The 26,761-nt window shown below is 60.6% G+C and overlaps 2 protein-coding genes across 2 annotated transcripts; both read right to left on the reverse strand.

The window, feature by feature from the left end:
• Positions 1-5,551: 5,551 nt before the first annotated feature.
• On the reverse strand, positions 5,552-12,074 carry ABHD17A (abhydrolase domain containing 17A, depalmitoylase). Its single transcript, XM_084221001.1, has 5 exons — positions 11,988-12,074; positions 9,699-10,205; positions 8,094-8,288; positions 7,309-7,488; positions 5,552-6,457 (listed from the first exon to the last, which is right to left on the reverse strand). Exons 2-5 carry the CDS (start codon positions 10,001-10,003, stop codon positions 6,232-6,234), a joined length of 906 nt encoding a protein of 301 aa, XP_084077127.1. The 5' UTR covers positions 10,004-10,205; positions 11,988-12,074; the 3' UTR covers positions 5,552-6,231.
• A 2,398-nt stretch (positions 12,075-14,472) lies between these two features.
• Positions 14,473-24,085, reverse strand: LOC311162631 (AN1-type zinc finger protein 5-like). The gene is made up of 7 exons (XM_084221057.1): positions 23,959-24,085; positions 23,371-23,649; positions 22,137-22,310; positions 21,026-21,119; positions 20,145-20,263; positions 18,613-18,723; positions 14,473-16,904 (listed from the first exon to the last, which is right to left on the reverse strand). The coding sequence occupies exons 3-7, from the start codon at positions 22,285-22,287 to the stop codon at positions 16,756-16,758; spliced, it is 624 nt and encodes a 207-aa protein (XP_084077183.1). The 5' UTR covers positions 22,288-22,310; positions 23,371-23,649; positions 23,959-24,085; the 3' UTR covers positions 14,473-16,755.
• Between the last annotated feature and the right edge of the window lie 2,676 nt (positions 24,086-26,761).

A 26,761-nucleotide genomic window follows, 5' to 3' on the forward strand; every position in this document is an offset into this window, starting at 1 on the left:
GAGGAGGGGACGAGCTGGAGCAGGGGGGGCACAGGGAGGGGCTGTCACTGACCCTGCAGGGACAAGGGGACAGGGCATGGCCCTCGCTGCCCCAGGAGAGCCAGACAGGGGCATGTCACTGCATGGGGGCCAGAGTCACCCCTGGCACAGCCCTTCCTGCTGCTGGGGGACACAGGGACGTGTCCACTGTGACAGAGGGACACCACACTGTGCTGGGTGACACAGGGTAACGTGGGGAAACCACACTGTGCTGGGGGACACAGAGTGACACACTATGCTGGGGGACTGTGCTGGGGGACAGTGACACAGGGACCTGTCCCCAGTGACAGGGACACACCACACTGTGCTCAGTGACACAGGGTGACAGGGGTCACAACACTGTGCTGAGTGACGCAGGGACCTGTCCCCTGTGAGAGGGACACATCACACTGTGCTGGGGGACACAGGGACCTGACCTCAGTGACAGGGGGACACCACACTGTGCTGCTGGGTGATACAGTGACAAAGGGACCTGTCCCCAGTGACAGGGACACACCACACTGTGCTGGGGGATACAGTGACAAAGGGACCCGTCCCCTGTGACAGGCACACGCCACACTGTGCTGAGTGACACAGGCTGACACACTGTGCTCGGTGACAGTGACACGGGGACCTGTCCCCAGTGACAGGGACACACCACACTGTGCTGGGGGACACAGGGACCTGCCCTGGTGCCAGGGTGACCTCACTCCTTGCTGGGTGTCCCCCACAGCCCCAGGACCGGTTGTGGCCCAGGAGCAGCTCCAGGGCTGCCAGGGGGTGCTCCTGGTTCCCTTCCCAGAGCAGAGGTCAGATCCAGCCTGGGGCTTGGGGGTGCCCTGGGATCTCATCCCCACCCTCCAGCTCTGCCCCCCCAGCTGATCCCTGCCCTGCCACCCACCCCCAGCTGGGAGAATGGGGTCGAGTTTTGGGAGAAGAACCCAAAAAATTGGAAACCAGACGCTGGTGTGAGCAGAGCCTCCCCCCACAGACCCCCACTCCCTGCTCCTTGCTCTGCATCACCTCATCTGAGCTCCCAGGACAAGTTTCTGCTCCCCATGGGGGAGATTTTCTCTGCATCCACATGGGAACTTTTCCAGCCTCAGCACGAGGTGCCAGGGAGGTTTGTGAAGCTGGAGAAGGGAACAGAGCTGGGAGAACAGGGCCTTCCTTCCCTGGAGCTGCCAGAACATCCTCACATGGGGTCACATCTTCACAGGGATGGCTGACCAGGATGGTGACATCACTCCCAGTACCTCATCCTGGTACCACCCTACATTCAACACCCCATGGCCCCCATGGGAGTTCCTTCCCATATGGGGTTCTCTGTGACACCCCATAATCCCATCCACATCCTGGGCAATGGCCTGGCTGCTGCCTCCCCCCCTGCCCAGCCCCAGCCCCAGCCCACGGGGTACCAGCCACCCTGGGGGATGCTCCAGCTCCACAAAGGTGTTTCCAGCTCCCCACAGTTCTTCTGGCACCCCAAAGGGATGCTTTCCCTTCCCCAGGGGATGCTCCAGCTCCACAAGGGTGTTTCCAGCTCCCCACAGTTCTTCTGGCACCCCAAAGGGATGCTTTCCCTTCCCCAGGGGATGCTCCAAGTCCCTACAGGTGCTCCTGGCACATGAAGGGGATGCATCCCAGCACCTCCTCCAGGACGTTCTGGTCCCTCTATGGGATTTGCACACACCCAGGATATTCCTAAGGGGATGCTCTGACCCCTACAAGAATGCTTTGCCAGAAGGGGCGGCTCCCAGCCCCCACGGGGATGCTTTGCCCCCCCAAAGGGACATTTCCGTCCCGCAGGGTGTCCCAGCCCGGTGCGAGGTCCCAGCTGTGCTGTGCAGGCGCTGTCACCGCGGGGCTGTGGCAGCCCGTGGGCCTCCCTTGGCCGTCCCAGCCTCCAGGAACGCTCAGGCATAGGATGACAAAGGGAAGCTCACAGGGGGCAGCGGGCCCGGCCCCGCACTCCTGCGAGAGCTCCTGCGGACAGAGGAGAGACGTGAGGGGACAGCGAGGGGAGCTGGGGATCCCAAGGAGCTGGGGGGATCCCGGGGAACTGGGGGATCCCGGGGAGCTGAGGAGATCTGGGGTAATCCCAGGGAGCTGAGGGATCCTGGCATCCTGGGGATCCCGTGGAGCTGGGGGGTCAGAGGGAGCTGGATATGCTGGGGCTGCCCCTCATCTCCAGGAGGTGAAAGCAGCCCGCGGGTGTCCCCGGGGCAGGGCACAGCCCTGGCACGGCTGCGGGCCCTGGGGCGGTTTGGGATGGGCAGGGGGGAGTGGCAGTGGGGCCGGGAGTGCAGGGACTGCTGTGGAACCCCAGGGGGAGGAGAGGGGACAGAGAGGGTGTGGGGCTGCTCAGGGGTGTGTGCACATCCGTGTGTGAGCACACATCTGTGTGAGTGTGTGAGTGCACATCTGTGTGAGTGTGTGACTGCACATCTGTGTGAGTGAGTGCACATGTGTATGAGTGCACAAATGGGCGTGAGTGCACATCTGTGTGTGAGTGCACATCTGTGTGTGTGAGTGCACAAATGGGTGTGAGTGCACATCTGTGTGTGTGAGTGCACATCTGTGTGTGTGTGAGTGCACATCTGTATGAGTGTGTGTGCAGGTCTGTGTCTGTGCAGGTCCCTGTGTGTCAGTGGACACCTCCTGTGTATGTGTGCAGGTCTCTGCAGGGCTGTGCACACTCCTGTGTGCACACCTGTAGAGCAGTGTGGGGCCATCCCACCGATTCCCACCCAGGCTCAGGCTCCCAACCCAGTTCAGGGGCCCTCAGGAACCACCACCTGCCACCCCTGTCCCAGCCCCAGCCCGCAGGGCAGGGCTGGGTGCCCCCCAGGTTCAGGGTGCCCCCTCAAGGTTTGTGGGTGCCCTCCCAGGGTGTCTCCAGGGCTGTGGGTGGCCCCTGGCCCCTGCCCGTGTCTCACCAGGGAGGTGCCGCCGGTGTCGCGGTGCAGCCGCGGGCTCGTCGGGCTCTGCGCTGCTCGGGGGGGAGGGACACAGCTCTGCTCCCCCAGCTCTGCCCCCACACCTGTCCCCACGGTCCCTGCTGTCTCCAAGGCCTCCACCTCACTCAGCAGAGCCAACACATTGTCCCCTCTCCTTGTCCTTTCTGTCTCCTTCCCTCCACCTCAGCCAGCACCGTGCTGTTCTCCTCACCCTCTCCCAACGCGGTCTCTTCTCCCAGCCCGACCTCCGATGGGATCCGATGGGATCCTTCCCCTCTGCCCTTTTATACCGTCTTTGTTCATATGACAAGCACGTGGAAAACCAGAGCAGAGCTCGGAAAAAAGCTCCTTAAGTTGCTTTAATTCAGTTTCCTGGATCCCATGACTGAGCTCGGCCTCTGAACGAGGTCTCATGACTGTGGCACGCAGGCCCCGGCCATCAAAAGCCTCATTTATGCCCCAAATGAGACTTAAACCCCTCCTGGCCGGACACCCAGCATCCCCCATGCCCAGCCTGGGCCCCTGGGCCCCCCTGGCTGGGGGTTTCAAACCAGCCAGAGGGACACCTGCCCTGACCCTGCTCTGCTCTGGCTGCAGGAGGGACTCTGGGGACACTCAAGCCTTGGCTCTGCCTGTCCCCTCCAGGAAAGGGCAGAGTCCCCACCAGGTACCGAAACCATCCAGCCCTGTCCCCCACCCAGTGCCCTTCCTTCACCCCAAACTGCAGCACCAGAGGAGGGGAGAGAAGTGTGATCCCAGAGGGGACAGAAATGCTATCCCAAAGAGGACAGAAGTGCTGTCCCAGTGGCTCGTGGCCCAGTTTGGCCCCAGGTGGGGGTTCCTGTGCCCAGGGCCCCCAGCCCACACCCTCTAAGGCCCCTGCAGCTCTCATAGGGGTGAGTGCTCCTCTGTCCCTCCCTGCTCCAGGTGCTGAGTGGGGATGGAGCCTCCATTCTGGGCCAGATCCAGACCCAAAGCCCTGCTCCCAGTCAGGGCTCCCCACATGGAGGTGGCACCCAGCAATGCCCATCTCCAGGGACTGCCATATTCCCAACCAGGCTCTAGACTTTGGGGATCAGGCTGAACTTTCCTGACCTTTTGCCTTTGTTTTAAACTGAGACACAGGAAAAACAACCTTGAGCTACCTCAACATCCCCCCAAACCCAAGGAGCTCTGAGCCATCCTGCTGGCGAGGCAGAGCTGGCCTGAAGCATCTGCAGCTCAACAGGAAACAGGCAGCAGTAAGAGGATAAAAATACCCTGGGTGCACACAGAACGTCTCTGTGCCAGGATTAGGGAGCCCTGGGACAGTGGGGCCAGGGGGAGCCGGGCTGGGTGGCTTTGGCTTCCCACACATGTGTGAGCCCAAGGCTCCCAAACCACCTGGCCACTGCTGGCAGAGGGATGGGGAAGGAAGGACTGGGGGATTGTGCAGTGAGAAGCCAGACATCCCAGCTGCTGGACCCCAAAATCCCCCTGGAAATGAGTGAGGCCCCCTCCAGAGCCATCCACTCCTCTTCCAGCTCCTGCACAGCCCCAGCACCAAGGAAGGGACATCCTTCCTCCTCTGGAACACCCTGCTGTGCTCCTGGGGGAAAAGAAGGATGTGTGGGGAGCAGAGGGTCCTGTGCCCCCCACCTCGGTCCCCCCAGCTCCCAGCCCCAAACAATAGGTGCATTGGAGTGCTCAGAGCGTGGGGGTGCAGCAGCCCCCCCGCCTGGCCCCTGAGCCCCTAAGGAGATTAAATCCCTCCTCACATGAGCCTGGCGGGGACCTGGGCCTCTGTCGGGGACAGGACACTGGGAGGACAGGGACAAGGAGGGGAAGGGCAGAGCAGTGTTTTGCTGTTTGGGTTGGGGCCAGGGATGTCCCAGGGGCAGGAAAACACACAGACAAGCAGCTCTTCCTGGGGTGTAAGAACAGGCACTGTCCCAAAAATCACCAACCTGAGCCTCTGCCCTTTCCTGGGGCAGATTTCCTGTGCGCTGGTGGGAGGACTCCGTGGGACACCTCTGCACCTGCCCCCATGGCCAGTGCACCCCCAGAATCACTGAGGTCCCCACACAGCTCTGGTCAGAACAGGGCATGGAGCAGGTCAAAAATAAAGTTTGTTCTCACCAGGACCATCCACGGACCCCAGGACTACCTTGTGTCCACCCTTGCTGTGCTGGCCTGGTACAGAGCAGGCCATGGGGACATCCCCCTAACCCTGTGACACACCCAGCCCCCCACAGCTCCTGGAAGGCTGAGGCCATCCTCCACCTCTGCACCCGTGATCCCATGGGATGCCCTAATGACACAGGACAGGGCAATGGGCTCCTGTTGTCCTCAAGTCCCACGGGACACACAGACCTTTGGTGCCAGGGGCCAAGGGAATCTTCCCTGCTCCTGTTGGCACCTTGGGGTCATCCAGTCCCCAGAGGAGGGTGACAAGCACTGGGGGATCTGGCCAAGGGCAATCTGGGGAAGGTGAACAGAGGGAAGGTAAGGGGCCAGACACCCTGGGGCTGGGGCAGGGGCCCCCAGGGGTAGCCAGGGAAAGGGCACACACAGGTGAAACGTTAAATCTCTGCTCTTTATTTGCTGCCTGCTTCCCTCGCCCCGGAGGTTTTCCAGGGGTGACCTGAGCACCAGGAGTGCCCGGGGAAGGCTGAGCAGCGCCAGACTGGAGGAGGTGTGGGGCAGGAGGGCACCTCCTCCATGCATCCCCATAGTCCCCGTGGGGACACGGCTCTGCCCCAGCCGGGGGTGAACACCGGGCACCACCAGTGCTGGGCCCAGGAAAGCTCCATGGAGAGCAGGAACTGCCACCTCCTGTGTCCCAGGCACAGGGACACCGGGAGGGGCCGGGGCCCCAGCCCCTCTCCAACTCGCCTTATTGCTATGGTCAGAGCAGCAGAGCGGCCGGGAGGGACTCGGGACGAGGCCGGTTTGGGAGAGGGGACGAGGACATGTCTGAAGCCAAGGATCCACCATCGGAGGGTGGGCTCGTGTCTCTGGGAAGGGGCAAGGAGGGAGCTGCCGTCTCTGGCCAGCTGGGCCGGTGGTGCCAGCAGCGCCGGGGCTGGCACCAGCAGGGAGGAGAGCTGTGCTCATGGCCAAGAGCAAACACTGTCCATTCCAGGGCCTCCCGCCCTCTCCCGAGCCTGGAGCCGAGGCTGAGCACACTCATTACAGCTCCAGCAGCAGGGACTGGCGAGAGCTACTGGGAGAACTGGAGAAACAAGCAGAACCCCCCTGCCTGTCGCCCTGGCTAGTTGCGTTGGCTGGCCAGCTCCTGGGAGATGAATTTCCGAAGGCGCTCGAGGTACTGGCTGTAGAGTTCAATGTCATTGTGCCCGGCCCCGTCCACCCACAGCGGCTCCACGGCCTTGGGGCAGCGCTCGAACAGCGCCAGGCCGTGGGAGAAGTCGATGACTTCATCCTCTGTACCGTGGATGATGAGGACAGGAGAGGTGATTTTGGAGATCTTCTCGATGCTGTCAAAAGGGTGGATGGGGAGAGAGGAGAGAGGGAGTAAGCACAGGGAATGAGACATTTCCACTCATCCTGCCCCCAAAACATCCCCTGGGACAGGGACCAGGAAATGCTCTTTTGATCGTGGCAGAGCACAGGGGCAGGGAGGGACACAGAGCTTCTGCCAAGGAAAAGATCTGCCCCAGTGTGACAGACAAGGAGCAGACAGCAGTGACAACATCCCCATGGGACCTCAGCAGGACTGATGGAACTGCTGCAGGACAGCCCTTCCCTGCTGGGTTTTGAGGAAGGGAAGCATGGCTGGTCCCAGCCCGTCCCAAAGGCCACGTCAGGCCATCAGGATGCAGAGCATGGGCTGGTGGCTCCCAGCCACAGCTTCTGGCTCAGGGACTGTCCCCTGGGCCCCACGAGCCTGGCTGCAAAGGAGAGGCAAAGGAAGAGCTCATCCTCTCAGCACCTCTCCTGCTATCTGAAGAGCAGGAAAATCCCCAAGGAATTACTCTTGGGGGACAGAGGGGTCCCAAGGACACCCAGGGCTTGTGACACCTGATGGGGGCCAGTGGCACAGCCTCAGAGCTGGTGGGCAAAGTCACTGGGACAAGGTGGCCAGGAGGCGATGCCACAGGGGAGTGTGGGGTACACACATGGCACAGCCCTCAGGAGGGAGCACAGTGAGCCTAGGGAAGGCTACAACTCCCAGAGGGCACCAAATACAGGGCAAGAAGATGCCAAAAGGGATATTTAAACCTATCACAAAAAATGGCCCACATGTGACATGTCCCATGGCTGTGACCACAGCTGCTCTGGGCACTGCCCCTCCAAACCCCCCATGCCCTGTGCCCGGGGCACTCACTTGGGGAAGGCATCAAACCAGTAGGTCTTCTTGGTGTCAGGGAAGGCGACGCGCATGCCGGAGGTGAGCGGGGAGTGCAGCACGATGGCCGCGCACTCGTAGCGGGAGGCCAGGTCAACCGTGGGCACTGTGCCGATGCTCTGTCCGTACAAAATGATGTTCTCCGGGCTGATCCCATACCTGGCACAGGACAGAGCAGCTCAGTGGCCAGGCACATCACCAGGAGATACAGCTCAGGGGTTACTCTCTGCTGGTCACTGCACCCACAAGGCTCCCAGCAGGGTCTGGGGTCTGTCTGTCCCCCTGATCTTGGCCAGCTCCTCATGGCTGGGCCCAGAGCAGCTCTCTGCACTCCCAAAAGGACCTGGGAGCAACCAGGGCAGAACTACCAGCTGAGTTCTGGGGGATGTCAAGGCTCTCCCTCACCAGGTCAGGGTTATAGGGTGTTCACACCCTGGACTGCAGCCGTGTGGGGCAGCCCCAGCTCTGGGTCAGGCCTGAGGAAGAGGAGGCAGAGCCTGGCACAGGGCTGCACCCCAAGCCTCTCAGGGTAACCAGAGCTGAGCCTGGCACAGTGAGACAGGAAGCACAGCTTGTGCCAAGTTCATGCTCCGCAGCATCCCTGTCCCTTGGATCCCCCAGCTGCTCCCTCTACAGTTTTCCAACCACCCCTTCCTGTCTCAAACGGCCCAGGGTTCCCCTTCTGGGAGATTTCCTGTTTTCCAGCCTGCTGGAGGCACAGGGTTTTCCTGAGGCCAGCGGGGCCGTGCTCCCGCCCCGCTCACCGTGTGCGCAGCGCCTGCCACGCGGCGTCGATGTCGGAGTAGAGGTTGCGCTCCGAGGGCTTGCCCGTGCTCACGCCGTAGCCCGAGTAGTCGTAGGAGAAGATGTTGCAGTTGATGCGGGTGCCCAACCCGATGTAGAAGCTGCTCATCTGCCCCAGGTCCACGGCGTTGCCATGGGAGAAGAGCACCGTGTACCTGGGACATGGGTATGGAACGTTAATCCCGGGCTCTGCCACGGTGCTGAGCGCCAGCACAGATACTTCCCAAGGCCAGCAACCAGACCCTGGGACACAAAGGGCCAACACCCCTCTAGCCACCAAAGGAGCTCCTTGTGACACCCTCAGGGACACCCACACTCTTCAGTGACAGAGCCAGGGGCTTGCTCCCAGCAGGAACAGGCAGGGTGATGATTCTGTTGAAGATTTTGAGTCTATTTTTGGTAAAAAGCTCAGGATTTGGGGCCGTTTGCCCAATGGGGATTTCAAGTAAGAATTCTGACAGCGGGTTTTTTCTCTCCTGAGCCTGGCAAGACACCAGATGCTGAGAGAGAAGTGAATTGTGGGAGTGACAAGGCACCAGAAATTTCCACCATAAGGGGAAAAACAATATTAATCATAAAAATTAACACTAATAGCAGACTGATGAGTGCTTGGCTCCTTTCTGCAAGAGGGAGGGAGCAGGACCCACTCCCTGCTGAGCCCCTGCAGCTGGTCCAAGGGGTCTGTGGCCAGGCTGAGCCTCCAATTCTGGCCTGGATGCCCAGCTGAAAGTTGGTGACAGGATGAGCTGGGGGAGGTCAGGCAGCCAGCAGCACCTGCTACACCATGGTTTGGCAGGCCTGGCTCCCCCCAGCCCAGGTTCTCCCCTCCAGCCCTGTGACCTGGGATGCTGGTCTTTGAGGACCTGTTGTCCCTGGGAGGACATAGGAAAGGGGTCAGCTGGGGTGACGTGGCCTCCCTCTGCACCTGAACCCCCAAACTGTGCCACTGCTCAGGGAGCAGCTGCCAAGACCCCCCTGTCTCCTCTGCCCAGGCACTGGCAGCAGGAGTGGGTCTCCATCTCACACTCCAGGGTGCCAGTTCACAGATCCATGGGAGTGACCAAACCCCTCCTTGCTTTCAGTCCCATCACTCTTTTCCTTGAGGAATCAAATGTCCCTGTGAATTTGACTAAGCCAGGCTCTCCTGGCTGGCACGGGCAGCTGCCCATCCCCATGGTCACCACCAGGCTGGGCACGGGGAGAAGCAGATGGTGCAGAAGCAGCTGGTGCAGCCACCCCAGCGCCCCCTGAGCACCAAACTCTGTGCAAACACCTGAAGTATTGCATCACTGCCGTGACACCAGGGGACTGTGAGACAGCCTGGGGAATCCCCACACCCCTGCAGCCTCGGCTTTGCCTCTGCTCCTGCTTTAACCCCACTCCCAGGGCGGCCACAAGCCAGACCGGTCCTGGGAGCGCAGCTCGCCCGTCCCACCGGACGCCTCCAAAACCCCGGGGCAGGGCCAGCTCCTCCAGCAACTGAGGGGGAAGAGGGGACAGGAGCCCCCGGGGGGGCCCCGGGGCGGCCCAGCAGAGCCCCAGCTGGCACACCCGCGGTGACTCACCTGGCGCCGGGCACGCAGCGGACGTACATGCAGCCGACGCGGTTGCCCCGGCTGCTCTTGGTGACGAACACCTCGATGTTGTCCAGCTCCCGCTGGGAGTACTGGAAATCCGCCCTCTCCTTCAAGTGCAGCTTCCAGCGGCCCGCGGCGCCCCGCAGGGAGCCCGTGCTGCCCACGGGCTCGGGCTCGGGCACCATGGCGTAGGTGGGCTCCGGGGGCAGGAAGGCCAGCTTGGCCGCGATGCGGCTGGGGCAGGGCGGGCAGCAGAAGAGGCAGCAGAGTTGGCTGATCGACAGCCCGTTCATGACGGCGGCGAGGCGGGAGGGGAGGCGGCCGCGCCCGGAGCGAGGGAGGATCCGAATCGGACAGAGGCCGGCAACGACGCCGGGCCCGGAGACGCCCCGTCCTCAGCTGGCCCTGGGCACGGCTGGCGCCGGCCGTGCAGCGCGGGCCGGGGCGGGCGGCGGGGCTGCCGTGTCCATCTGTCCGTCCGGCGGCTGCGGGGGCCTGCGGGCAGGGCGGGGGCTCTGAGGGCTCTGTCCCCTCTGTGACACACGGCCGGGGACAAACGTGCTCCCCGCAGTGTCCCCGCCCGCTCCCACGAGCATCTCTGCAGCCCCCCCCCCGAAATACGATCCAAGCTCCTGCCACGTTCGCCAGCCCCCGCGGGCAGCCCACGCGGAGGGGGCGAGGACAAGCGCAGATCCCACACACACCACCCCCACAGCAGCCACACGGCTGATGGGACAAAGGACACGGCTCCCCCGGGGCCATCTAGGCGTTCGGGAGTGCCGAGCTCCCGAGGAAAAAGGGGAAAGGGGAGAGGAAAGGGGGAAGAGGAAAAAAAAAAAAAAGGCAACTATTTTCTGCAAGTTTGGGCACAAGCTTGCGCTGAGGAATGTCAAACCAGCCCACACCCCGAGGAATTCGCTCCATCTGCTTCCGAAGGCCTGGGAAAGGGGAGGAAAGGGTGGAAGAGGGATATGGCACTGAAGCTGGGATTTAGCACTGAAATAGGCCAAACTACTGGGAGTGAAAGGACGCCCCGGGCCCCGGTGAGAGCCCCCTCGGGCCGGTGACCATCCACAGCAGGGCCAGGGCCGGTGTGACACCTGGCACGTGGCAGCCGTGTCCCTGCCAGGGTTGGCAGCCCGTGTGCCGCTGGGACCAGCACTCCCGGGGCAGAACGGGGTGTCCGGTGGCCGCACACCCGCGTGGGGTCCACGGGGGGAGGTGGCACTACGGGCCACTCACACCGCATGTCACACTCGTGTCGTGTGTCATGCACATGCTGGGACAAGGCCAGGCACCAGCTGGGGACACCCCGCCGTGGGTGGCCAGCCCTACCCGCCCCCGGCCCTCGACCCACCGCACACGCACCGACCCCACACCCATCGATCGAGGGGGGATCCCTGCTGTACCCAGCCACTGACCTCTGTGAGACCCCCACCACTGACTGGTGGGCACTCCCCCCTCCCCTGGCACACCCTGACCGGGCTGGGGGACCCCCCCCCCCCCAGCACACATTCTGACCCTGCTGTGGGACCCCCACCCCGCACACCCCGACTGCACACACGTTTCCCTTCTGCTGCTGGCCTCCTCCCAGCACTGACCCTTCCCTCCACCCCTGAGCAGTGAGTTCCCCCCTTCGCTGTCCATTGTGGCCCACCTCCACCTTGCAGACAAGCATGGACACCCCCCCCTACACTGACCCGTGTGGGGACCCCCGACTGCTGTGGGCCCCAATCCCCTCACTGATCGCTGGGGCCCCCCCCAAACACACACTGAACAGTGGAACCCCTCCCGATCACTGTGTGCGTGTCCCCCACACCTCCACTGGACCCGACCCCCCACTAACCTCCTCGATCTCCCCCCCCCGACTATTGAGGGGTCCCCGTGAGCTCCCACTGGCCCGCGTGGCTCTGCCCCTACCCCACCGCCGACTGCGGGACACGCCGCCCACCGGGAGCCTCTCCCGCCTGCTGGGGGGCTCACACCATACCCTGCCGGCCTCCCCCTCCCCTGCCTGCTGGGGGGGTCCCACACCCCCACTGACCCCCCCCAAACCGACACTGACCACTGTGTCCCCCCCTCACTGACCACTGTGTCCCCCCCTCACTGACCACTGTGTCCCCCCCAGCACTGGCCAGCGCGGCCTCCCCCACGCGCCGGGGCCTCCCCTCCCTCTGACCGCGCTGGGGACCCCACCAACACACCGTGACCGCCCCACCGGCGGGCCCCGCTGCCCGCAGGCCGCCCCCGGCCCGTGTGGCCGTGCCCGCCCGGTACCTGCACATCCTCCCGGCCCCGCTCGCCGCTGCCCGAGGCCCCGCGGCCGTTGCGGCCTCCCAGGCGGGGGCGGCGCTGGCCCCGCCCCGGCCGGAAGTGACGCCATCGTCCCGCGCCCGTTGCCAAGGGAACAGCGCGGCCGCCTCATGGCGGGGACGCGGCGCGGCCTCTCCTCGGCCCCTGGATCCCAAAATCCCAAATGGGGCTGGAGGGGACCTGGAGATCGTCCAGCCCGACCTTGATCACCTGGAGCAGGGGGGCTTGGAACGTCTCCGGAGAGGGAGACTCCATCGCCTCCCTGGGCAGCTGCTCAGTGCTCTGCCACCCGCAGTGTAAATAAGCTCTTCCTCACGTTGAGGGGGGACTTCTTGTGGTTTACTTTATGGCCATTGCACCACGGGAAGGAGTCTGGCACTCACGTTGGAGATATTTAGGTAGATTGGTGAGATCGCCTCTTGTTGGAAAATATACCAAGTTTAAAATTTTTATTTCCTAACTTTAATCACGTTTGTTCGCCTTTGCCCCGGGGGAAGGGAACGGAAGTTTCCCTCCAAAGCATTGTTCCACCAGGAACAATGGTGAGTTCGGCATCTCAGCTGGCCGAGAGCAGCACGAGAGATACACGAGAGATAAAGGCCATCAAGGGCCATTGGCGAAACATCAGCGAACATCTCCTCCAGACCTGCCCCCTGGCACGGCCGGAGACGCCTGGAAAAGGCTGGTAAGGAAATGCAAATCAGGAGTGAAGACCTAATTAACATCAGAGGCGAGGAAATCCGTATCCAATAGGAAACCAAATACTAAGAACTGCGCAACTCGGGACCGATGAACATTAAACCGATGGATTTCTATGGGTTTGGGACTCTATAAAATTTGACAAAAATCTAGAAGTTTGAGAAAAATCACGGAGCGCGGTCCCCTGCGGCTGAAGGGCAGCGGGGCCCTGGGGGCCAGCAAGCGGGAATAGGAGGAGAAAGACAAAGCCCAGATCCCGGAGCAGATCACGGGCAGCAAGAAGCAGGGGGAGGAAGAGGAGAAGCGCGGGCTGGACAAGCGCACCCCGGCGCAGGTGGCCTTGGAGAAGATACAGGAGAAGCAGCAAATGGAGGGGATCCTGAAGAAAACCCGCAAGCAGCGAGTGGAGGAGTTGAACGGGCACTTGGATGCTCTGACCGAGCACTGCGACGTCCCCAAAGTCAGCGGGACTCAATGAGCAGGCTGCTTGTCACGGCTCTGGAGCTGGGTTTGGTTTGTATCGATGTAAACCTGGCTGTTCTCCATATTGTTATATTCTCAAATGTAACTTGGGGGTTTTTGACTTTATGCTGTCTTATTTTATAGTCTTAAAAAAAAAAAAAAACAACAAACATGCAACACTCTCAGTAGTCTCTGGATTAACCAAACCCAGCTCCTACAGTCTCTCCTCATCAGAGAGAAGCTCCAGACCCCAAATCATCTTTGGGGCCTCCACTGGACCCTCCCCAGTAGCTCCTTGTCCTTCTTGTCCCAGAAGTGGACACAGCAGCCCAGATGTGCCCCCACAGCAGAGGGGCAGGATCCCTCCCTGCCCTGCTGGCCACACTCTTCCCACTGCCCCCAGGGTCCCCCCTGGCCCCAGGACACTCTGCTGCCTCAGGGACAGTTTGCCATCCACCAGCACCCCCAGGTCCTTCTCTGCAGAGCTGCTCTCCAGAGGGTCACCCCCAGCCCCTGCTGGCCTCTGGGGCTGTTCCTCCCAGGTGCAGGACCCTGCACTTGCCCCTGTTGAACCCCCCAGGGTCCCTCTGGACGGCAGCACGGCCTTCAGGTGCACCAGTCACTCACCCCCCCTGCTCTGAATCACCGTGAAAGCCCATCAGGATCTGTTCCGTCCTTCGGGCACGGCGTTGCTACACAAACTGCTCGAGGCCGGAGGAGGCACCGAGCCCTGGGGACAGCGCTGAGCACGGGCGGACTCTGCTGCGCCCACCAGGCCGCTCGGAGCTCTCCCTTCAGCCAGGCCCTCCCCCCAGGCCATTTTCCCACATTTCCTGTGTCTCTCCGCAGAGATATCACGGGAGGCAGCGGGCAAAGCCTTGCTGAAGTCAGTCCTGGTGCCACACACGGCCCGAATGCCCAAGTGGATATGGGGAGGCTTTGGGGTCCTGCCCCAAACTCCCTTTCCAGCCCCACGGGGGTGACAGCAGACAAGAGGGAACCCAAGAGAACCTGAGAGCCCCTCAAACCCAGCCAGGGCTTCCTGCTCAGCCAGAAGGGAAAACCCCAGACTTGTCAGGGTTGAAGTGACCTGTGGAGATCATCCAGCCCAGCCCCTGGTGGATTTGAGATCCAGGGGTGCAGGTCGGGGGTGCTCTGATCCCCAGCCAGCACCAGGTACTGTCAATGATCATCCACAGGGAAACTGAGGCACAGAGCCTCACAGCCACCCCAAAAGAGCCAAGCCAAGCCCACAGACATCCCTGCCTGAAACAGAGCACCCACAGCATCCAAGCAAACTAGACTGTGTTGTATTTACACTCATGGACAGGGAGGGAGAACAGGGAAAAGGGCGGTGCTGGAGAAGCAGGTGGCTGTGGGCTTTCCCAAGGGATCCATGGGAGCTGCTGCACTTCCTGGGGCTGGTGGCTGCAATTCCTGCATCCCCCAAGGGTGAGGGATCATCCTCGGCCAAAAGCTCAGTGGCAAACCCAGCCTGGCCACGCACCAGCTCCAGCTCCCCAGGCGTGTGCAGGGGTAACACGTGCAGCCACTTGCATGCTCCAGACATGATGTCAATGTTATCCAGAAGGGAAAACCTGAGGAAAAGGCTGGTGAGAGGCAGCCTCACTCCTCTCAGTGCTGGAGGGGGGCTTTGCAGCAGTTTGGGAGGTTCAGATGCTGCTGGTAGCAGCACAGGATGGCAGCTGGCACAGAGCACACACTGCTTTGGCTGGAGCAGACTGCAGAAACCAAACACAGAGGGATCCCCCCACCAGCACCTGGGCAGAACTGCCACAAGCAGGGCAGGAAAACAGCCCTTGGAAGGAAGGAGCTGCTGTGATCTCCCCCAGCTGGGCCCTGCAGCTCTGCTGACACCGAGGGAAATGCTTCCAAAGCGTGGGATGGCCAGCAGAGTGGGACAGAGGCTGCTGCTTGTCCCCCGGGACACAGCCAGGTTTCTCTGCTTGAGAGCCAGAGCCCAATGGCCACAGCCCCGCTCCTGGGGTTCCCAGGAATCCCCTGGGCATGGAAGAGGCTGTGGCTGTGCCCCAGGAGCCTCTGCCTGCTTTCTGCTGCATCCCTGAGCCCCGGGTCCTCCCGACAGAGCCCTCCAGGTGCTCTTTCTGGAGTGGTACTGAGTGGCATTTGGTTTTTCCTACACCTCCCTTCCTGTGTGAGTGTGTGCACCCCCAGAGCCTTCCAAGTGGCTTTTGGGGTGCTTGAGGCCTCTGAGCATGTTCACTGTACCCCAGAGTTCCCCTTCTGCCTTCCCTTGCACCCCAGAGCCCTCCCTGGGCCTTCCAGCACGTCAGGGAATTCTGAGTCTCTCAGTGAGCCCAGAGCCCTCCAAGAACCTCTCCCTGCTCCCTGGGTGTCTCCATGGGTGTTTCTGAGCCCCCACCTGGACTTCTGGGCACCCTGGGACCCTCCTCATGACTTTCCCTGTGCCCCAGTTCCCTCTGTCTGGCTTGCAGAACATCTCCTGGGGACCTGGTCCTGCCTCTCATCCCATAGGGAGGGAGGAGGCAGAGAGCAGCTGGGTGGGGTCCCCAAGCTCTCCCCAATACCAGCATGCTCCACATGGGAGGGGAACCCCACTGTCACCTGGATGCAGGGACAGGTCCAGAAACAGAGGTATGGGGACCTGAGCTTTGTGCACAACCCTGATGAGAGCGACTCGTGTAAGGCAGAAGGCAGGGAGAGAGAAGGGAGAGGAGAAAGGGGAGAGGAAAGAGGGGAAAGAGGAGAGCAGGCACAGGCAGCACTGAGGGACACACACCTTGCTGGGAAAGCAGCCGGGGTTATCCAGGGGTGCTGAAGCAGGAGGCTGGAGCAGGGGTGTCCCTGGCTTCCTCCCCATGGAGAGAGGCACAAGGCAGCGAGCAGAACCTCCTGGAAGGTCCTGCTCTGCCCATGTCACTTCAAGCCACAAAACACCTTCCCTGTGCCAGCATCACTGCTCAGCCCCCTTGGTGCTTCTCCAACAGCGTCAACAGAGGGTGGGGAGAGGGGTCTGGGGTGCTGGAACTACAGAATCAACTTCTTTGCATCTGAGAGCAAACACCTCCCCGGGAGCAGACGGCAGCCTGGCTGCCAGGATCCCCCAGCTCCCGGGGCTACAGGCAGAGGGAACAGAGTCCAGCGGCTGCTCGAGGACTGCACCACAAGCCCTGGGTGGTTTGCAGGACTCAGAGCCGCCGGGAAGGGAAAGGCTGAGCCCGGCAGAGCCTGGCTGAGCCCGGCCGCTCCCGCCGTGCAAAGTGCCCGGCAAGAGGCAAGTGCGAAGGTCTTAGAGCCAGAGCAGCGGGGCAGGACGGTCCCTTTTCCTTTGGGAAGCTGGTTGAGAACACATCAGCTGAGCTGTGGCTGTCAGACAGGCAGGGAGGGAGAGGAGGAACACCAACTGACTGCCAGAGGCGCGAGGAGTCCCCATGCCCAGGTGCCGGTTTGTGTGCGCTGCTGGAGTCACCCTCGCACCCCGCAGGGGCTGGGAGGAGGAGGAGGAAGGCTGGGAGGAAGGGGAGGAGCACCAGGCAGCCTGGCTGCAGTTCGAGCTGCTCGGACCCCTTCACAACTTCTGGATCTTCTCGGCGATAACGATGGGGTTTTCCTTGCGGATTTTCTCGGCAGCTTCTGCCTTGTAGTCATAGGGGCAGGCGTGCATGTCAGAGTACCGGTGAATGGCACAGAACAGGTTCCCACAGCGGCAGTCGAAGCCTGAGGGGAGGAAGAGCAGGGACAAAGACACATCAGACCCCATCCAGCTGGGCAGGAAGGCGGCAGGGCCTGGCTCCTTCCTGCCATGCCAGGAAATGCCACCAATGCAGAGAGAGGGCCAAGGGAGGGGGGGTCTGCAGTTCCCCACAGGCCAAAGGGACTCTTCATTTGGGGAAGACCATGGGTGGCTCTTTGCTTTCCTCTGGCTCAGGAGCTCTGTGTGCTTTGGGCAGCCCCAGCTGTCACATGGTGGGAAAGGCTCCCAGAGCAGCTGCTGTCCACGTTCTCTGGGGACAAGGGACGTGCCAGGCACAGCAGAATGCCAGATTGCTAATCCAGACCAGGCTCCCCAGGCAGCCTGAGCTGGAGCTGAGCCCTCCAAGCCAGTCCAGCTCCCCAGGGTCACACAGCAGCAGCTGGACTGACCAGCAGCAAGCAGCAGAGCTGTCATCACCACACGATCATGTCTGAGCTACTTAGGCTTCAAAACTCCCAGTTTAGTCACTTCACTCAGGGACAATGCTCAGAGTGCTACCATTAACACAGCACACTGGGAAAGCAAGGCAGGGAGCAAGCAGGGGATGTGCTGCAGGACAGCAGGGAATCCTACTGGCAGGGAATCGCGCTCTATCCCTTCATGTTTTTCCAACTACAGGCTGTAAAGCCCACAAGGTGCCAGTTTACTCCTGGTTCAGGAAACTAATTTTATCCTAAGTGCCCTGAATTCACAGGAGTTCTCTGTAAGTTGAATCCTAAAGAGAACTTCTCATAGTTTAAAGGAAATCCTCATCCAGGAAAACAATCCTCTCTGCAACCTGAAGGCTGGGCACAGAGCACCCAGCCCAGATCCAGGTTTATAAACCCACCCCTATTCTAGGAAAGTGCCCATGGATTTCCAGGCAAGCTCAGGTTCAAACTTTCCAGTCTAGACTTGGCCAAAGCCTCTTATATCCATGAAAACAGCCAGTCCCTGGCTGCTGGATGCCCCAAGCAGGCTACAGAAGCAAGTGCACTGCCAGAACAACACGACCTGCAAAGCTCCAGAGTTAACTTTCTTCCAGAGAAGCACTAAATGCCAGAGATAATTTAGGGGAATGATGTTTTTATTAACAAACCACAGCCAAATTAATTGCTTCACTTTCCAGAAGCCGCTTCCCCATTGATAGCAGGGCCCTGACACCATCCCAGCACTTCTCTCTCCAGCTTTACAGGCTGCATGCTGAGAGCCATCCTGCTCTCAGGAAGCTAACAGTGGAAATCAGGCAGCATTAACAAATGGGATGAGTCTTGGAGAGGGATTTTCCATTTGGGTCTAGCTCAGTTCATGTCACTGTTATGAAAGCTTTACCACAGACCTGACCGGGAGCGGATCCCAATGCACAGAGCGCTCTGCCTTCCTCTACAGCAGCTTCTGCCAAGAAGCTGGAACGACCAAGAGCTGCTGCTGCATCCAAGCCTGCTCCCAAGGGCTGCCAGGACCCTGGCAGTGAGTGGGATGTTCCCCAGGCTGCTGCCTCAGCCAGTGTGCTGTTGCAGGTTGGAGGTCCCCTCCCTCCTCTCCTGCAGCACCACAGCTCCAGGATGGATTTGGGGGGAACCTCCAGCCTCTGACCCTCCAAACCCAGCAGCACCACAGCACTGTGCTCGCAGGGCTCTCACTCTGGACTGCTTAGGGCACAGAGAAGCTTTCCCAGAGCCAGGCACTTACCAGTCAACCCAATCTTCTTCCGGCAGGTGAAGCAGCGATTCTTCTTCGGTTTCGGTTTTTCCGAAGCCGTCTTGCCCTCAGCCGTGTTCTGGGATATCTCAAGCAGGGTACCTGAAACAGAGGCAGGAGCTTTGCTGCCCTTCTTGATAAACCAAATATTAATTTTATCACAGGAGCTGCTTGTGGCTCTGATGACTCTCTGTGTGTACACTGCCCTGGCTGCCATACCCCAAACTGTGAGATTTGCCTTGTTCCACTGAGATCTCCACCTCACAGCTTTCTCTGTTTCAAATGCCTTAAATCCAAAGCTGAAGTGGCCACTGGACAGTGACTGGATCGTCACTATAGCTCAGCTGCTGTACAGCAACACAGCTGTCAGCTGAGCCCAGTTAATCTTCGCAGGGAGAAAAAAGTTAACCCCTTATAAGTACCACTAATTATTTTTGCTGACTCTTATGTAAGTGTTCCCCAAATGTAGGTCTTAGAATGCTTTACACAGATATCCATCACTGCCTCTAATCTACCAAAGGGAAAACTGAGCTCTCAAAGCCAGATTGTTAAAGGTCATTGATGCTTAGCAGGATTTCCTCCAGTACCTAAGCAGGTTAGAGAAGTCAACAGGAGGGAGGAGCTCCAACTGCTCCCTGGAGCACCTGCGGTGCAGGCTGCTCTGAGGAGACAAAACAGAGACAGCTTTGTGGAGCTGACCCTAAACAGCCTCCTAAAAACTACACAGGCAGATGAAAGGGGCAGGCTCTCCCAAGCCTCTCTTTAACAGTCTCTCACCTGCCTGTTGCAAATTGCCTCCTGGGCTTGCAGGCAAGAGATTACCTAACCCACAATGCCCAGCCATGTGTGGTGACTAGAGCCTGGCTTTTTAGCAACCAACAGCTCCTGGGTTTTTTTAGCTTTCAATGCAAGCAAACTGTCAGCTGAGCAGAGGAGGGTGTCTGCATGCAGATCACCTGCTTATGGCATCAGCTGGAGGATGTGCCACACTGGGCAATGACTCTGCTGCTCCTCCATCACATCAGGGCACTCCCTGTGTAACACACCCCGAGGGACACGCTCCCCCATCACACGGGGTGACAACAACAGGCCTCCACTACCCCCAGGCACTGTCACAAAGGAGTCACCTCTCTCCAAGCCTTGGATGGATCCGTCTCCCTTCCTCCCCCTCGGGAGCTGGCAGGGGAGTGCCGGCAGCAGCAGCCGCGTCAGGCTGTGGGACGCTCCGGGCTCGCTGCCATTCGCTGGGAGAGGCATCATGGAAGATAATCCTCCTGCCAGCCACTCCAGGGCTGGCAGCCACTCAGCCCTCAGCCCACAGAGCAATCTCTATCAGCCTGCCCTCGAGCACAGCATTTGCTCTCCTCCCTGTCACCAAAACAAGTTTCCTCCTCAGCTCTCAGGTGTGTCTTTACTGCCGGGAGGGGACACACCCCGGGGTCAGCAGCTGTCCCTGCTGCTCCAATGGACTCCTGAGCTCAGTGTCACTCAGATCTGTGCAAAGGACAAACCAACCACCCTACCTGATGAGGAAGAAGCCGATGAGGCTTCATCTGTCTTGGTGAATTCCTCTGTCTCGTTGCTGGTTTCCTCTCTGGATATGCTCATGGCTGTCATCTGATGGGTCACAGGAGTCTGAGCACTGGGAGCATGTGCAGCAGACAAACAAAAAGAGAAAACACAAGTATTTTCATTTGATGGACAGTTATGTGGGAGAGACCTTCAGCCCATAAAGTTTATTTCCTGATATTCAAAAGTAGGTCAGGAGCACAGCAGGTCAATTCCCCTAGAGATCAGGGATCAAAGTTCTTTACAGACATAAATGGAAAGAATCTGTGATGATCTCAGTTTCCTTTTGCACCCAATTATATCTCAAAGCCAAGGCAAGAGCCTATCCAAACAAGTCCAGGGGAAGGAAAACACAGTTATGAGTCAGGGCTGTAATGTGATGGTAGAGCTCAATGCAGCTCTGTCCTCCTCCCCATCAAACAGGCCCAAGGTCTCTAATCCTGCTGTCACAGCTTCCAGACTGGGTCATCAGCAGGTGCTTTCACTTAGAATCACAAAACATTCTGAGCTGATGATCCTCGTGATCCTTCCAAGTCCAACTCTTGACCCTGCACAGGAAAACCCCAAAAATCCCAATACCTGTGACTGAGCAGAAACTGAACAGTTGAACAGAGCCAGGGGCTGACAAAGTACACTGGCTGCAGGAGAACCAAGATGTCACAATTTACTACCAACCCTCTGATACCTCACTCCACACATCAGACATCAGCAGGGACATCTCAATCTTCCAAATAAACCAGAATCACAATGCAAAGTTCGACCCAGCTTGTTCCTTGTGTCCCAGAGCTGGATTTTAGCAGGGTTTAGATCCCCCCCCTCCAGACTCTGCCCCTACCTGGCTTTTGCATCCTCAGGTGTGGAGTCTCCCTCTGCGTGCTGTCCTGCGATGGCCTCGGGAGCCATGGGGCTGCTGCTGGGACCACTGGGTGCTGCGAGACAAGAGCAGGCTTGGTCAAGTCTCTGGGAAGTATCAGCCACTTCCTCAGGTGCTTGACAGTCAAGGAGAAAGGAGAATGAGCGCTTCCAGCAGGCTTTACACTCCTGTTCCCTACTGGAGCTGGGAGGGCACACCCCTGTTGGGATCACTCCCATATCCCTGTTCCTACACTCTCCAAATTTGTGCATGGGACTCTGTGGGACACCAGGGCTGTCTGGATCTGGAACCCAATGGCACTTTGTAACTTCTCCAAGGTGTAAGAACCAGATCCTCATCTGCTGAAAGGAACAGGCTTCAACAGGCACATATGGGTTTGCGTCAGCTGAGGATCTAAGCTGGGGTCTTAGGAAGAGCCTTTGTCAGCAAAAGTCATGTTCCTGAGCATATTTTGTGTGGGTGACTCAAGGGAAGCCATGATGAATTCCATGACCCCCAGGAATAAACTGTGGAAGAACTCTCAGGGGCATTTCTCACTCTGTACATGTGGCACCTACACAAACCCCCAGCAAAAGAGATCCCTGCTCACACTGCAGAGAGCATCCTTCCCCTGCTCCCATCCCAAGTGCAGGAAACAAACCTTGTAAGTCATGGCTTTTAGATATCTCACTGTTAAGATAAGAATATTATACAAATAGGCCAAATAAAATTTCATTGTGGGGCTTCGTCATGGTTCCCAGCAGTCAGCACCTAATCAGGGAGCAGGAAATAGCTCAAAGCTGGGATCACCATTAGTACATGTGAAATTCTATAATTTACTGGAAGGTGCTGGCTGGGATGGGGCTTCACAAACTGGTGAGACTGGGAAGAAAGCAAGTGCCCCTCCTGACAGGGAAGAGAAGTGCTCAAGGGCTTGGGTCCTTGATTGAGAGCCTTGGGCATCCACAGAAAGAGAAATATGATTTTTCTAGGAGGGGGTAAATCTGCTGGTGGCCAGGCACCAGCACCATGCTGAACACAGTTTGTATCCAGACACCCATTTAAGACAGATTTCCAGAAAAAAATCCTCTACCTGGAGGGCTTATCCGGTCACTGCTCTGCTGCCTCTGCAGGAACTCCTTATAGCACACGGAGCACATGCCGTTGGTCCGGGGGCTGCCATAGAAGCCGCAGCCCGTGGTACACAGCAGAGGCACCTGCGTCTGGTTCGTCTCCTGAGCCATCCTCGCCCCTCCGAGGCACCGAGCTGCAGCCAGCAATCAGAAATAAAGCCGGGACAGCTGTGAGGGCCTGAGCACTCGGGCATTGTGTGCTGCAGCTGATCAGGAAGGAGCACAAAGGATCCCAAGAGAGCCCGGTTCCTGCACGTGCACCACCACACCAGGCCCCCAGACCCTGAGCACTCAGGGCTCCTGAAATCTGTGTCCTTGGGCCCTAAGTCACCCAGAGCTGCCCAGAGCCAGACTGCAAAGCCAACAGGAACTGGCTCCCGGCTCTCCCTCCTGCACCACGAGGCTCCCTAAACTCCCGGTGACACATGAGCACGTCAGACCGCAACAATCCGCTCTCCCCCGGTGCCAAGTGTGCCCCCACAGCACTGCCGATGCCCCCCGTGAACGCCCACACCTCACACACCCAGTGCAGGCCCAGTCAGTCACATTTTGGTTTTCATTTCGAGCCTGGTTTAGTTTTTTAATTCTCAGGAAGATGACGCAAGCGATGCAGAAAGAACACACTGACGCTCTGCTCTGACATACGTGGGTAAGGGGAGCGTTAGCATGGTTAGGCTGGAAATGAGGATAAGGTTTTCTTTCCAGCAGTAAGATGCAACTCCAGAACACCTTTCCAGGGAAAACAGCTGACAAGCTGAAACCTAATTTTAAATTTAATCTTAATAATTTCTCTCTGGATCACGTACAGTTACCTCCAATCCCAGGAACCGGCCCCTTCCAGCCACACACGGTGTAGCATTTACAGGGCCAAACCCACCACAGTGCTCCAAATGAGAACCATGAGGCACAAACAAAAACCACACACAATTCCAATGTATGTGGACACCGTGGCTGCAGCCAGTCCAACTCAGACACAGAACAAGGGGAGAGGATGTGCGCAGGACCATGGCGGGTGCGGGTGGCTCCTGCTCGGGCACAAAGCCACGGCGTTGGTACCAGGAGCTCCCCGCAGTTCTGCCTTTGTGGGGTGCACGAAGTAGCCACGACCTCCCAGCCAGCCCTGCCGCTTCCCTTCCTGCTCCTACAAAACTTGCTTCACCGAGGGAATAAACAAGACAAACACGAAATCATTACCCTGCCAGGAGCGCTGCCGTGGGATGGAACCGGACCACCTCTGGTTTATCCCTCCTCGTCCTCAGCTGGGGGATGCGGGTTTCGCTCCGCACCCGGGGGTCCCCCGCAGAGCTCAGACCAGCGCTCCCATCGCCACACCGGGACCCTCCCGGCCCGAACCGGCCTCTCCTCGGGCACTCGCAGCCAGGGCAGCCCCGCTAGCCGCGGATCCCTCGGGGGTCCCGGCTGGCGCCCGCAGCCACACGGACAAACCTTGGGGAGCTGGTATCGATCGAGTCCCTGCGGAGAGAAGGGGCCGCGGGCTCAGCCCTCCCCGAGCGCCGCACGGCCCAGCCGGCCGGACGGGCCGAACCGCGGCCCCCGCCGTGCCCGGGCGGCCCGGGGCGGCTGGGAACCCCCGTCCGGCCGAGGAGAGCCCCCTGCCCGCCCCGTCCCGCGGCTGGCCCCGGCCGCCGCCCCCGCCCCCCGCGGTCGGGCCCCGGGCCCCGCGCCCCGCTCCCGGCCCGCGGCGCTAATCGAGGCCGAGGCTCCGCGGCCTGCGCGGAGCGCGAGCCCCGGGCCGGGCCCCGCTCGCCGGGCCCCACTCACCGGCGGCGGAGGAGGGCGGGCGGCCCCGGGCCGGGCCGGGCCGGCCCCGGGAGGCTCAGGCGGGCGGCGGGCAGGGAGCGCTGCCGGGAAACATGGCGGGCGCGGGCCCCGAGCGCCTCCCCCGGGGAGGGCCCGGGACGGGGGGGACGGGACGGGGGGGACGCGAGGCCTGGGACGGGGCCGGGGGTGTCGGTACGAGCCGGGGAGAGGGCAGAGGGCTGCGAGAGCCCCCGGGGACACGGGCGGGGGTGCAGGGCAGGGGGCTGGGGTGTGGGTGTGCCGCAGCAATAGCGGAGCGGGCTGTGACCCCCCCGGCTGCGGGAACAGGAGTGTAGGTGGCTCTGGGAATAGCGGAGAGCGCTGTGAGCCCTCCCTGCCCCGGCCATAGGGGCGTAGGGCAGGGGCTGGGCTGTGGGTGTGCTTCGGCAAGAGGCGAGGGCTGTGACCCCCTGGTTACGGGGACTGCGGTGTACGTGTGCCCTGAGTGTAGGGGAGGGAGCTCTGACCCCCTTGGCTGTCGGGCGGGGGTTATAGATGTGCCCTGTCTATAGCTGAGGGGCTGAGACCCTCGTGTGGGTATGTGGAGGGGGACACTGCCAGCTCCCCTGCAGAGAGATGGGTCACAATCAGACCCAGGAAGGAGGGTGAGACCCTTGTCCCTCGAGCTATAGGGGCTGGGACACAGACATTGCATGGCTGGAGAGGCTGGGGCACTGCGGGGGCTTCAGCTGCAGGGCAGGGGACTGGGGCCATGGCTGTAACTGCTGGGGAAGAGCCTGGACAGCGCTCTGCTCACACCCCATCCATAGGAGAGAGCTGCAGCCAGCTGTGCCCCAGCGGCAGGAGAGGGGCTGGGACCCCCCGCTCTGGGGTCTGGGCCCGTACACTATCCATAGTGTGGGTGGGATGCTCCAGGGGCCTCCAGCTCCAAGGGATTCCCTACAAAACTATTCCTGCCGCTCTTCAGCAAGCACTGGAGGATGTGGGGGTTTATTCAGTCAAAGCTTTGCTGAGGTGGCCCAGCTGGTCATGGGGCCGATTCCCTTCTGAGCTGGTGCAGGACTCCCCTCCGAGCCTGTGTGTCCGTGCCGGGCTCCAGAGCTCTCCTCCGAGCCCGTGCCGGGGGTCCAGCCCTCCCCACTGCCATTGCCATGGGGGCAGACCCCGCAGGAGGAAACGCCCGCTCCCAGCTCTGCTGGGGCTGGGGAACGCCGAGCAGCAAAACCCCTGGGAAGCCAGGGCCGAGCTCTGCTAGGGAGTTTCCCCAGCACCTCCCTGCCCAAAGCTCTACGAAGAGCTGTGTCCTGAGCTCCGGCGGGGTTCGGCCCGGGTTCGGTTTGAAGAGAGGCGCGGGCCGGGCTCCGCTCTGGGGGTGCCTGGGGGAGCCTTTGGGGCAGCGCAAAGCTCCCTGCGGCGACAGGCTGGGACATTTCCAGTGACACCAGCCCGGGCGGGCGCGCGGCCACCAGGTGGCATCTGGAACCCACGGACGTGGGCACGGGTACCCAGAGAGGGTGAGGGCACAGAGGGTGGGTGCGCAGGTACCCAGAGAGGGTGAGGGCACAGAGGGTGGGTGCGCAGGTACCCAGAGAGGGTGAGGGCACAGAGGGTGGGTGTGCAGGTACCCAGAGAGGGTGAGGGCACAGAGGGTGGGTGCGCAGGTACCCAGAGAGGGTGAGGGCACAGAGGGTGGGTGCGCAGGTACCCAGGGATGCTGAGTGCACAGGTACCCACAGACGGTGGGCACACGGGTATCCAGGGATGGTGAGCACACAGGTACCCAGAAATGGTGGGTGCACAGGTACCCACAGATGGTGAGCACACGGGTACCCACAGACGGCAGGCCCACGGGTATCCAGGGATGGTGGGCGCACAGGTACCCAGGGATGGTGAGCACACACATTCCCAGGAATGGTGAGCACACAGGTACCCAGTGACAGTGGGTGCAGAGGTGCCCACAGACAGTGGGCCCACGGGGATGGTGGGTGCACAGGTACCCAGTGACAGTGCACAGGTAGCCAGGGATGGTGGGTGCACAGGTACCCTATGAAGGTGAAAGCACAGATACCCAGCATGGTGAGTGTACAGATACCCACAGAGGGTGGGCACACAGGTTCTCCTAGAGGTGGGCACACAGGTCCATGGGGGTGGTGAATACACAGCTACCAGGGAAGATGTGTGCACAGGTAGCTGAGGAGGGTGGGCATAGAGGTGCCCATGGAAGGTGAGGGCACAGGTAACTCACGCCCCTGCAGCCTCCCAGGCATCCCTCACCCACTGCCAGCCCCATGCTCCAGCCAGCCCTGCAGAGGGGGTCCCTGGACCCTGCTTTGTTAGTGAGGGTCCCTCAGCTAACAAGGCTGCCTTGGCTAATGAGGCTCCCTTGGCTCTCACAGACTGGGATGGGGCTGCCAGCTCCAGCCCAGTGTGCTCCTGGCTCCTGGGGCTCCCCACGCACCCTCTGCTGCTGCTGTCCTGCTCCCCAAACCCTTCAGCTTTGGGCATCAGGGCACCTTCTGGGGGGACAGAGCCCCAGCAGCCCCAGCTGGGCAGGTGGAGCACAGGGGCTGTTCTGAGGGCAGTTGCAAGGGGATCAGGAGGTGCCTGACCTGGGGGGCTCTGAGATCCCACCTGTGGCTGGGGCAGCATGGCAGGAGCTGTGGGGGGAGGCGGGGGGCACGCAGGGCAGGGCAGGCCGGGCAGTGTGACATTAATACACATTTTCCCGTGATATTCTGGCACAATTTTCAGAGCCAAAGCTGGAGGGAGCTCCTGGCCGACCTGGGTTTGTTGCTCTCCCTCT

This window comes from Fringilla coelebs (genome assembly GCF_963513975.1).
Source record: "Fringilla coelebs genome assembly, chromosome: 24".
Lineage (NCBI taxonomy): Eukaryota > Metazoa > Chordata > Aves > Passeriformes > Fringillidae > Fringilla > Fringilla coelebs.